The sequence below is a fragment of the Xenopus tropicalis genome, chromosome 7, assembly GCF_000004195.4.
Source record: "Xenopus tropicalis strain Nigerian chromosome 7, UCB_Xtro_10.0, whole genome shotgun sequence".
Classification (NCBI taxonomy): domain Eukaryota; kingdom Metazoa; phylum Chordata; class Amphibia; order Anura; family Pipidae; genus Xenopus; species Xenopus tropicalis.
The window spans coordinates 52799801-52813365 of NC_030683.2; the positions used below are offsets into that span (position 1 = coordinate 52799801).

At 36.3% G+C, this 13565-nt stretch overlaps 1 protein-coding gene across 3 annotated transcripts in view; it reads right to left on the reverse strand.

Moving 5' to 3' along the window:
• Window positions 1-315: 315 nt before the first annotated feature.
• The window catches only part of parg (poly(ADP-ribose) glycohydrolase), a 64198-nt gene continuing 50948 nt past the window's right edge, over window positions 316-13565 (reverse strand). For 2 of the 3 annotated variants that reach the window (XM_018095271.2, XM_031904831.1), the window contains exons 13-17: window positions 12894-12972; window positions 12147-12255; window positions 8405-8510; window positions 4626-4754; window positions 316-4000 (exon numbers count right to left, since the gene is read on the reverse strand). In XM_018095271.2, coding sequence (XP_017950760.2) covers window positions 3888-4000; window positions 4626-4754; window positions 8405-8510; window positions 12147-12255; window positions 12894-12972 — 536 coding nt within the window. In that variant the 3' untranslated portion in view covers window positions 316-3887. The remainder of the gene's footprint in view (window positions 4001-4625; window positions 4755-8404; window positions 8511-12146; window positions 12256-12893; window positions 12973-13565) is intronic. The other variant, NM_001127042.1, reaches the window with a different exon arrangement.

The following is a 13565-nucleotide window of genomic DNA, read 5'->3' on the forward strand; positions in this document are numbered from 1 at the left end:
ACAATGGGCAAATTTCATTGTCCATTGCAGAAAATTTTCAAGCCTGTATGATAGTTTTTCTTAACAGGTGCTGTACGAAATCAATATATGTACGATCATTTGGTGCCAGACTTGCCAGATTTGTCGGATCGTACTAATATTGTTGTTAGGGAGAGAAAAATCTCAACATGTATGGACAGCTTAAGTGCAGGCACCATAGGAGAAATCAGATTCATTTTTTATCTGTTGCTTAAACAAAGCCCCGGCAAGTCTGTTTGGATCAAAGGAACCTTACATATTAGACTTTAATGATTTATGTCATAAAGCACTCCAAAATGAGAGAAAAGGTATTTTAATAAAACTAACAATTTTAGAAATAGTGCAGGATTTTTAAAAGTGCAGCTTTAATTAACATAATGATAAATAAATGTATAACTGTTAAAACAAAGTAAATAAATTTGCCTAATGTCAGATAATGCAGAATTTTACACGTCTTAGTGGAAGAAGGCTACTAATCTCTGGGGAATGCCATTTAAGCAAAGCAGATTATCCTGAGAAAGGTCATTGGCATGTAATGGTGCACATCACACAGCACTGCCTCTGGGACACATACCACGGAGACTGAAAGCCCACACTGAGATCAGCACTACCTGTTGTGTTTGAAGACAGCTGGTTTTAAAGATCCATAGTGGTGCTCAGTCATGAGAGATCATTTATTCATGCAAAGCAGGAGATGCTAAACACATATTGGGTAACTGACCCAATATAACCTGCTGAAATGTGATTTGCACATTGAGTAACACTTAGCTGATTGCATTTATGGAATCTCTGTATATGCTATGAGCAAACATAGACGTTTCTCCTACTAAGGTTGGTGGTCAAGACTTTGGGGATGCTGCAAACTGATAAGAAGAAGTTAAGTAAACCAAGCAAGAAGTCAAGCACTTGCCATACTTTGTATTATGCAGGCAGCAGAAATTTATGGGCATTTTGATGCAGATAGAGAATATGTATTAGTGCAATAAAAATCAATAGTTGAAAGTTACTACACATCTGATTCTACATATTGCTTAATTAAATGTTAGATTAATTATCTGTAGCTAAAAATAAATGTATACCTTTGCCTATTGACAGGATTCAGAAACAGTTAAATGGTACATATGAAACCTGCATGAAACTCTACAATATGTGCAAAAACCATTCTGTTGTTAAGCCTGGAGCTAGTAAGCTAAAAAGCAAGTAATAATGCCATTGCTTGATCCGCTAGCATATACACTGGATATAAAGGGGGTTATGTATTAAGGCACTAAGTTTGCCCAGGATCAGTAACCCATAGCAACCAATCAGCAGGCAGCATTTACTGGTCACCAGTTTAAAAGCAAAAAAATATAAAAAAAAAATTTATTGGTTGCAATGGTTACTGCTACAGGGCAAACTTATAGCCTTTAATTACACAGGGGTAAAAGTCTACACACCCCTGCAAAGTGGCAGTTTTTTGTTTTATAAAAAGAAACCAATATGAATACTGTCAGAACTTATTCCACATTTATTACAAAATTGCAATGTATACAAAAAAGTTTAAAACAAATTAAACATTTAAGTGAAAGAAGGAGAAGCATAAATTATACAGAAACCTTGTTGCATAACTGTGCACACCCTTTAATAACCAAGGGTGTGGCTGCAATCAGAGCCACCAATCACATCAGTCTCATCTCAAATAGTAGTTAGAATAAACCTTACATCAATTAGAGTGTGCTCAAATAAAGTTTTGCTGTCACTGTAGGATTAATCGTCTTGGTCTCATACCCCAAAAGCCATAGTCCAAAAAGAACTTTTAAAACTTGAAGGGGATCTCATTATTGAAAGATATCATACAGGACAGGGGTACAAAATTATCCAAATCCTTGAATCCATGGAGAACAGTAAAGACAGTCATCAACAAAATGGAGAAAATATGGCTCAACAGAGAATGTACTGTCAGGTGATGGAGCAGAAGGACTGGTGAAGAAGGCTACCACAAGGCCTATAGCAACATTAATGGTGCTGCAGGATTTCTGGGCAAGTATTAGTTGTTTACTACAACAATCAATCATATTCATCATATGTCTGGGTTGTGCAGTAGGGTAGCAAGATGAAAGCCTTTACTCACAAAGAAAAACATACAAGTCTGGCTAGGTAAACCCAGTCTCCCAAAAATGTATCCTGGTGTAATGAGACCAAGGTTGAACTATTAATCCACAATTCCAAAAGGTATGTTTGGTGCAAAAATAACATAGCACATCATCAAAAAAACACCATACCCACAGTAAAGCATGGTGGAGGAAGCATAATGCTTTGGGGCTGCTCTTCATTGGTTGGAACTGGTGCTTTAGTCAAGGTGGATGAAATCATGAATAGCGAGCACACATCTAAATCAATAAAACCATGACTTCACCAAAGTAGAATCAATGTTCTGGAATGGCCCAGCCAGAGTCCAGACCTTAAAGAAAAACTATACCCCCAGAATGAATACTTACCAATAGATAGTTTATATCATATTAAGTGGCCTATTAAAGAATCTCGCCAAACTGGAATATATATATATATATATATATATATATATATATATATATATATATATAATCAGTGAATATTGCCCTTTTACATCTTTCCATTGAGCCACCATTCAGTGATAGGGTGTCTGCTCCCTCAGAGATCACATGACCAAAAATAATGCAGCCCAGGAGGCGGCCCTTAATTCTTAAAATGGCAATTTTCTATTTAGGAGTGCCCAATAGCACAATACTACTAAAAAATATATAATTTTATGAAAATGTTTTTTTAGATGAAACAGGGTTTTATATATGAGCTTGTTTAATCAATATATTTTTTATAGACACCTACATTGTTTGGGGGTATAGGTTTCCTTTAATCTGACTGAAAATCTGCGGGTGACCTGAACAGAGCTGTGCATAGAAGATGCTCTCACAATCGGATAGATCCAGAAAATTTTTGGAAGAATTAGTGAGCCAAAGTTGCCAATTCCAGATGTGCCAAACTGATAGACTTTTAACCAAAAAGGGTAACTAATGCTGTATAAAAATCAAAAGGTGCTTCAAGTATTAAGGTCCCCATACACGGGCCCATTCTAGCTGCCGATATCGGTCCCTTAGACTGATTCGGCAGCTAATCTGCCCGTGTATGGGCACTACCGACGGGCCAGATATCGATTGGGCAGGTTAAAAAATCTAGTCGGATCGGGGACCGCATCAACCGACTTTGCCTATACGACAGATTGAATTAGCCTGGCCTACGGGTGGGCGATATCGGGAGAAGATCTGCTTGCTTGGCAACATCGCGAAGCGAGCGGATCTGAAGGTGTATGGGCACCTTTAGTTTAGGGGCTGTGCACACTAATGCAACCAGGTAAGATTCATTTTCTTCCTTTTATCACTAAACTGTTTCTGATTTGTTTGAAACTTCTTTGTATAGATGGCAATTTTGCAATAAAAGTGGAATAAGTTCTGACATGATTTAAATAGGTTTCTTTCTTTTATTAAACAAAAAAACACCATTTTGCAGGGGTGTATATCCAGTGTACAAGGATCTGCATATTATCCCACTATTGAGAAAGTTTTTTAGAGCTGCAGCTATAAACACGATAGGCATGGTGCAATTTACTTTCTTTAAACAACCTAATAAAAATACTCATCTCTGCAATAATAAGAAAATCAATGGAAAAATTATTTCAGATAAGGTGAATGTATATTAAAAAACAAATAGAAACACAACCCTGTAAAGATCCCACTGTACACTTATAAAGCATGTAGGACTAAAGGGCTCTTTTATATACAAGGATAATGCTAGCCTATATGATACACTGAATAATTATTGTCATTGCTTCAGATGAGTACGAGTGTACTTTCCATTCAGGACTTCAAGTTGTTGTATATGAATCTGTACAGCTTTTCATCTGGTCTTGGAGTAGAACAATTTCTGCACACTTTGTTATAATATTCTATCAACAGACTGTATATATCACCTGCAAAGGAAAACAAAAAATAATTTTGGCATTAGCATGGATGAGATATTAAATTACATTTCACTACAGTACTAATTCGGCTCCATTTGGTAAGCGTCTGTATTTCAAACCCAGGTTGAATGAGTGAATGATTAGCCCACAGGCTGAATGATCTGGATAAATGCAATTTGTTTAAACACATGGAAAGGAAAAATAGTTCTTATCCTATATTACAGCCACAACAGAAGAGGACACACCAAATTGGCAAACACAAGTTGTTGCAGAGTCACGCTTTATAGAGTGGCATCATAAGTATAGGATGACAGGTTTTTTTTTTCTAAATTACTGGGCATACTTTGTTCTTTTATATAAGCTTCGTCTTTTCATGTATCTTACAAAGAACTGCAAAAATGTGCTAAAATGTACAACAACCATGTTACACAGCAGAATAATCCTCTGCCCTAAGTTCCCTACCTACCCACAGAATACTGCTCTGTGGCAAAACACAAGCACTGATATCTAGGCACCCTTTGTGACAAATCACATAGGTAATGGCCCCATGTAACCATTATATTTAATTTAAGTTATAAAATTAACTTTCACACATTTTTGAATGCTTTTAACAACTGGGAAACTTATTACTCACCAACTGTTTTATTCTTTTCTGTAAGAAATGAGTACATTAGGTAGATATCTTTCATTAGCTCTCGGTCTCCAAATGTGAAGTACACCAGGTCACGCCCAGCTTCAGCAGCAGCAAGAAACTGTATTAACGCTGCATGAAATGAAAAGAAGTGACACCACATATACACAACCTTAAAATGTTATTTTTTAAGAGGTAAAAATGATAAAATATAGATCATAATCTGAACTGATATTAAAACATTCTGTTAATAGCAATGAATGCAAGCAGTATTATCAGTTGTTAATTTTTTTTTTAAAACCCATCAGTTAATAGTGCTTCTCCAGCACAATCCTGCATTGAAATCAGTTTTTTAAAAATGCAAACAGATTTTTTTTTTATATTTAATTTTGAAATGTCACATGGCGCTAGCTATATTCTTCATTTCCCAGGGTGCCACAGCCATGTGACCTGTGCTCTAATAAACTTCAGTCACACTTTACTGAGTGATATCACCCCCCTCACTTTCCCTCCCAGCAGCCGATCAGCAGAACAATGGGAAGTTAGCAAGATAGCAGCTGCCAGTATATATCAGAACAGCTCTCAATAGTGAGAAGTCCGGCTTGGGACTCATCCAGTTACATGGGAGTAGGAAAAACAACAGGTTAACAGAAAGCAGTTCTAATGTGTAGTGCTGGTTCTTTCTGAAAGCGCAGACTCAGAGATAGATGGCTGCCTACATACCAAAAAATAAAAATACATTTGTTGGTTCAAAAATAAAATGTGTAAATTTGAAATTGTGTGTGATCGAATTATTTGCTATGTAAACAGTGTAATTTAGTTATAAAATGAATACCATAAAAATTATGATAGCATCCCTTTAAATTTGCAACTTCTATCATACACAACATACTTTGGTCTCTGTTTTTGATAATGAGGCACCAGTTGAGCCCATCTCCAGCCAATAAATCTACCAACTTTGCATGCATTTATGTAATATACTCACATGGAAGTACACAAAGTATGTGGCAACAGTTGAATAGTTCTGTTTTACTTAAGTGGACAATCACGTCAGTATATATACATATAAAAAAAAGCCTTAACATGACTTGAGTTTATAAGCTTTAGCCATTTTTGAAAAATCAGTGTATGGCAGCTTACATCAGCCCTTCTGGTGTTTGCTAACTAGTCATCTTTAAAATATTGGTAGAAACAAGAACTAGTATTTCTATCAGATTTATTAGGAATTCTTATTTTGGCTAAAAGTGTGCTAGGTTTCCTATGCTTTTGTGTACGTTGATTTATGTACTGCTTAAGTACTTACTACTGTCTTTGTTCTTCACTTCACTTTCATGTCTGTGTAAATGTAATTGCTTTAAAAATGTGAATATATATATATATATATATATGAATTCAGTTAAATATATATATATATCTATATATATATATATCTATATATATATATATATATATATATATATATATATATATATATATATATATATATATATATATATATAAATAGTAATTGAGCATCTATGGATTATCCAATAGCAAATACCAACCTACAATAAGATAAGTAGAGAACTGTGATAAATCACAAGCATACTTTATTTATATTTAGCCAAACAGGGGTCAGCAATGACACCCAATTTGGCAGCTCAATGGTATGTGTATATGAAAAACAATGGCCTCGCTAACCGATAAGAGCTCAAGCGTGGAATACCACTCTTGTATGCAAAAGGATTGCACACCGGACAAAATTTCAAAAAACCCTTTGTGGATTAGCCCGATATGGTGTGCAGAAAGCTTTAAAGGGCAGGGACATACCGAGTGGGTCATCTGTTTTCCTCAGCCTGCATTTTGTATGCAGGTGGACGAAAGTGGATCAGCCACCATCTACTCCTTTATGTAACCCCATTGAGAGGCATGGCATCAGCCTGTTTGTAGCTACACTGAGTGGATTTTGGCACAAAAATGCGAACAATTTTTACACTAGCTGAGGAAAACAGATGATCCGCTTATTGTGCCCCTGCCCTTAAGAGGAATTATAAAAAGGAATGTAAAGATTCTTCTTTATTTTGTTAAACGTAAATTTTGTTTGCGTTTATGACACCTTTTGTAACTTCAGTGCAGAATAAACAATGCAGTTTGGAATTCTAAAACTCCAAGGTGACTGCACAAGTGCTGAATTCTTTTAGTCACGGAACTTCAAGATGACTTCTTAAGGTGTTTTAAAGTTTTATCATTTTTTTTTTATAATACACTGAAATACACTGTGTTTTATTACTGAACACAAGTAGATACCTTGTTCTACTATTGCAACAGTTATTACAGGCACCTGGGCAAGCTCATTTATTTGTTGGGTGTGTGCTCCTCTATGATTACATTTACTAAATATAAATACTGTAGAGGTTGTGTTCCTAAATTCATGAAAACATTTTAACACTATATTAATATACTGTATGCCAGACAATACATGTCTTTTAAATGACACAATTTAACATGTTGCATACTTAGTCAAGCTTCATTGCCTTCATTTATCAGCCAAAGTATATTTAACACAATCTACATATGCTAAACCCACATTAAGGTTAATTAATCTTCATAATTTTAGCAAAATACTACATGAACAATAAGAGTCATAGTTTTAATATATTGCATCTTATACATAGACTAAAGTAATTGTGCCCTCCTGTGGCCAAATATTCATGAACAACGGCAAATTAATTGCTTGTTTAAAAAAAAAAAAAAAAAAAAAAGTAATTGTAGTTGAACCCAGTACTTTGCCTACTTCTGCACTGCTGGTTTTAACTACTGAAACAAAGCAGGCCTTCCTCCTACCAGGACTGCAATTCACACAATGCTTTGTGTGATATGTCCCAGGTCTGTTAATCAGCAAGTTTCTACTACATTGTTTTAAGCAACAGCAAGCAGAGCAGAGTAGTCATGTGTGGGTAGACCCAAAAACGATTGGTTTATGCACAGGTCAGGCAGGTTTGGGCTGAAATATGGGCGACCATCACAGGTTTAGCGCGAGTCACAAAGGATGCGCACGGAAGTAGCACGCAAAGTGGAAAGACACAGATACGGGTTGGCTGAGAAAGAGACGATCAATTAATGCTTTCCATGGCTATTACATTTTATATAGTTATTATACAGTATTTTACATATTTTACATTTACATATCCCTCTTTTACTCTTAAGAATCAGGAGAACAGTCTTGGAACTATCAGATTAAAGGAGAACTAAACCTTAACATAAAATATAGCTAGACGTGTTATTTTTTTTAATATACTAAATTTACTGCACAACCTAGTGGTTCAGTAGCTTTATAACAGTAATCATCTGTGCCTTTAATGTTGGCCACAGAAACTCCATATCTCCATGCTTAGCATGCCCTGGGCTGCTGGGATGTTGGAATCATTAATACACTAGCACAAAGTGAGTTTAAATTCATCATAGGTGCTGACACTACAGGGTTGATTATTAATTCTGCCAATGTTTTTCAGAATATGAATTAAATTACTTATCAGCCTAATATTATGGGTTTTATATTGTATGCATGTTGATATTGCAAGTCAGTCCCTTAGCTCAGGTAACTGAGAGCAGCCAAGACAATGTGATGTGAATCAGGAGAAAATGGATGAGTATCTATTGGGGGCATGCTTAAAGGCACAGATCTTCACTTCTTTAGGTCTTTTGTGGCCGTGGACTGGTAAAGAAGCTCAAAAACGGAAAGTGCAGCATTTATAGTCAAAAAAAATTTTATTATTAAAACATGCAGTTCTTTATAAGGTTACCTTTTAATCTAGGATCACCTCCAAACGCACCACAGCCCCAGTTGCCGGTGGCCACTGCAGACAAGTTTTTTGGATTTACATCAGCACGGTAAAACCCACAAAAAGCCTGTATTAGAAAACATGACATTTTTAAAAAATTGTCTTTTTTGAATGTTCCTCTCTGTTTTAAGAGATGCTAGTATGGTTCTAGACTACATTCATTATATAATAAAGAATAGTTAATTAGAAAAGGAAAATCATGCTAGTACAATATACTAATGATGTCAGGCAGTCCTTTGAATTAGTGAAAGGATTAGATTACAGGTCCAACTTTAAAGAACACATACAAACATATGCACCAATACACACAAACATTGGTACTGGACACACTGGGACTAGATCAGTCACTTAGGGGTAAATTTTAAGTAATACTACACCCCCAGAATGAATACTTCATTCTGGGGGTTTAGTAAAGAATCTCACCAAACTGGAATATATTTATCAGTAAGTATTGCCCTTTAACAACCTTTCCCTTGATCCATCATTTAGTGATGGGCTGTGTGCTCCCTCAGAGATCACAAGTCCAGAAATAATGCAGCTCTAACTGTAACAGGAAGAAGTGTTGAAGCAAAAGACAGAACTCTGTCCATCAATTGGCTGATGTGGCCTAGCATGTATGTGTGCCTTGGCTTGTTTGTGTGCACTGTGAATCCTATGATCCCTGGAGGCAGACCTTAATTATTTTAAATAGCAATTTTCTATTTAGGAGTACCCAATAGCACATACTGCTAAAAAAAAAGTATATTTTTAAGAAAATGGTTTATTTAGATGAAGCAGGGTTTAACATATAAGCTTGTTTATATTATGTATTTTTAGAGACCTACATTGTTTGGGGGTATGTAAGTATATTTCCCTGTGCTACTGTGCGGCATTGTGTATATTACAAAGTGTGCGTGTGTTATTGCCCTTCTTTGCTAAAAGTCTGTAAATTGCTTTACATGATTTTGTGACTTTCAGTTTATGAAAGTGTATATGTTACAATTTTTATAATCTGCTTATTAATTCATATTTATATATATGTCATTGTGCCAGTGAATCTGTGTATGAATCATGTTTTTGCCAGGGTGGGAATTCAGTGCTTTATTGGAGTGAGTGTGTGTGCAGTTAGTAATCAAGGCAATATGTGTGAATGTATGTGTATAGGCACTTAGTGCTAAGGTCTGCAGGTATGGTATATAGCAGAGGTCTTCGGTCTCTTCATTGGTTCATGCCAATGTTGAGGTCCAACATTCCATAAGGTTCCCTTAAAACAAATAAACAGATATATAAACTTATGATGTATATTTCAGCCTAAATTTCCAAAAAGAAAATCGACAGCATCAAAAAAGTCTTCAATAAGCCTGGGTTTTAGGAGTAACAGAATAAATGCAGCCTCCACAAATTTCCCCCTAATCAGCACCCCCAAGTCGCTGTTTTGGGTCCCCCTGGGGCCAGCCCCACAGTTTGGAGCAACTGGTAAACAGTGTATAAACAGAGTTTGTATAGTTAGTGATGGGTATATGGTGTATGCATTGACAAACTTGAAGATTAATCTTCTGGACGGAGGCTTAAAGGGTCAGCAGTAGCACTTAAAGTTAGAGGTTAATGCTGTCACACAGGGCTGATGCAGACAAATAACTCTCAGCATCCCTTGGCTATGTGACTTTGGTTAAGACAGGGATGCAACAAGCTGGAACACTGCAAGGAGAGGGAGCATTGCTAGAGAAGGTGATTTATGTTTAAAGGTGACCTGTCACCCTAAGAAATAATTTCTAAATCCTTTTCTATCATGTTACTTGAGCAAACTAAACAAGATTTTAATAATTTATTTAGCAAAGGTTATAAAAAAAAAAAAAGTTTATTATGGTTGAACGTGATGGACGTATGTCTTTTTTCAACCCAACTTACTATGTAAGTGCTCTCGTCAAGCAATAAAAGGCAGTTTATTTAAGTTATGGTAAATATGCTTTGAAAGGGGATTTCCACTTGCGTTATGTATGGAGGTGGAGAAAAGCAGATCCACTGCTATTGATTGATATGCACAGTGGGCAAAAAAGGGAAAACATCGATTTTCAAGCCTATTTTCCCTCTGTAGATGTGTTGAGGCCGATGCTATAATTGTCAGTGGAGCTACACACAGTAGCGAATAGAAGCAGATTGGCTTTTCTCTGCCTGTGTACTAAACACAGGTGAAGAGCAGCAGATGGTACACTGTGTGCCCTCAGCGTAAAAATATTTCAGTGTAATAAATTATCCAGCATGGATTCCACAGAAAGGTGAGAGAGAGAGAGTGTGTGTGTGTGTGTGTGTGCCCAGCTATGCAATCTGCAGTGCCAATTAAGTTGTCAACTGTATTTTTAAAATGACTTTGTTTGTCTACACACCTTCCTTACTCAAGGTTTCTTTTTCTTCTCAAATACTATTTTCAGTGATATTTTAACTGGATGCAAGTTCTCAAAACAAAATTTATCTTAACCAAAGTGATAGCTTGAAAATGTAATTGCATTACTTCTGCTGATTGATTGGGGCGAGTTTCATACAAAGAACATGAACTGATAAATTACCTGGAGTCTAGGAAAACCATAGAACGGTTCTCTACCCCAAAAACAAACAACGATGTGTCTTATTAAAAAGATTAATAGAAATGCATACCATAGTTATGGATATTTTGATGTAAAATATAACATGCATGCTGTCCTAAATTTAAGAGTTTGTTTGATAATGAAGTATATTTTCTCCTAATCTGCAAGACTACATCTGAAAGTGCTGTTTAGTTGTTAGGGTCAAAAAAATAAAGAAAAGGAATCTGTGAAGGTTCAGTTTTATGGTTTTATTTGTGGGTTTGGCTCCTACTCTGTCTTCTACGTTTTTTCATCCTTAGAATCATTTTGGCATATAATGGAGAAGAAAATGGTAAATTAAAAGAAGAATATTTTGTACCTCCTGAGCCCCCCCCCCCCCCATATTGTAACATGTGTCTGCACTTCAAAGCTGCTGCCCTATGTTATCCTGAGTGAGCACTGTTCACACTAAGTAATTCATTTTCAGCACTGTATTGCTCTTGATTTCTTGTTCCATGAGACTAGTGGACAGGGATGTTTAAAATATAACCAAGTACCCTTGTCCAAAAAATTCTGTTACCAAAAATGCATCAGGTCGGGTAACCCTTTGAGTGACCTGATTCACTATAGTGCTACAAAGATGAAGGCTACATACACACAATCTGAGGGTGTGCTGCTCAAATGTACACCTTTACAAGCACCCAACATTGTTCTTATACTTAATATTGGGGATGGATGTTGGGAGCAAGTTATATTAGTTAGGGGTATTTGTGGACCACAAAACACTGGTGGGGCCACAGGCTGAATGTGGCTCTCCAATGATTTTCCTCAAGCTTTTCAAATACTTGTTTGGGTGCAATCACCTGAATGTAACCCCGCGCTTGAACACTACTGTCCTGTGAATATGTCATCAGTTTACTCATAAGTTTCCTGGCTGATGTCCTAAATTTTGTGTTTGTAAACAAGTGCATGTGGGAGATATAATTCTGCATATCTGACTGTTGTTTTGCTGGTGTGCTTAGGGAATATGGAACTTTCTCAACTAGCTGTGTCCCGTAACCAGAGGTTTTAGTAGGGGCTGAGAAAAACCAAATGTTCTTTTAGTATTAAACAGTCATTCTTGAAAATCAATTTAAATTAGTTAACTTAAAACAGACACATGCCTTATTTAGCTCTCTCTCAATCTTCTCAGGGATAAACTGGTCAATGGGTCGTCTGAATTGGAAAGCATCAATAGCAACAATTTCTGTAGTTCGTCTCTGCCATTCATCCCTATTAAATAAGATATTACAGTTGTACTGGGGATGCAAGTAATAATATTTTCCAATATCGTAAACATTTTTATGTTTTTTCCTTTATGGACAATGTCATTGTAACGTTTTACAGGCAACACTTTGATGACAAGTCAGAAAGTGGTGCACAGGTCCTTAACTTTCCCAGTGGCAACTGCCACCCACTGGATATCACAGGTCTAGGTGCTCATTGCCTAAAAGATATAAGCAACAACCCGACAAGTGCACCTTAGAAGCTACCTACCCCATTTACTAAAGGTAAAAGAGGTACAACAATGTGGGAGGGTTTAGTCACCCTTTCTTAGCATTCATTCATGGGTCAACTGTCCAGTGTGTGACAAATCTGTAAGTTGAAAATAAATGATGTGGGTCATATAAGTTATGGCCACCTTACTATTGTTTTATAGTCAGAACAGCAGGACATAAAGACATGTGTCTTCTTTTTACTTCCTCATCTGCCAATGCACTGGCCAACCTGGTGCATTGGCAGATGAAATGTTCTGACAGTGTCCCTGGCAGAATCAAACTGAAGAACTCGTTTCTGCAATACCAATTATTGCATAACTACATGTCCAACATGAAACGTTAAAGAGGAAAACAAACATAATATCTCCTTACCTGGGAGACTCATCTTCATGAACACGAGCCCACTTATAGGTCTCTGAATATCCAGTGTATTCACTGTACTGCTCTGCACCTACAAGGACCACATTAGACCACATTAATCATTTGTTGTTGTGAATAAATTATTATTGAAAATTACCACTTTTGTTGGTGTCTGCCTGGAGAAGGTAAGTTCATTACTACCTCCTCTTAATTACCCATTGGGTTTTTAAGTGTTTTTAGCTAATTTTATCCTTTTGGCGCCTCTGTTTTGTTTTATCATTATACCGAGTCCACCCCGAGTGGAGGGGTGTCATCCCCTTTTTTCTTCCTTCTACAGAGAGCGACTTCTTATTCCTGAGTGGGGTCAGGATAATCTCCCCACCTGCCTATACAGTGGTTGCCTATTGGTAACCCTGGCTTGTGAGTATTAATTTGTTTACTCTACCATTACTCCTTGTAAAAACATTTTACACTATTTTGTCTTTATTGTTTCAGAAAGTGCTAGAAAATCATAAAAAATCTGGTAAAGAATTATGATTATATTTTCATATTATTTGGGCTGACATTAACAGAGTTAAAAAGAAAAGTTAAGCCCAGAAAATGGCAACCAGGCCAATGGCTTTAAATTACAGCTATTCCTTTCACTTTAATTTCGTCACAAATACCTTAAAAGAAAGAAATAAA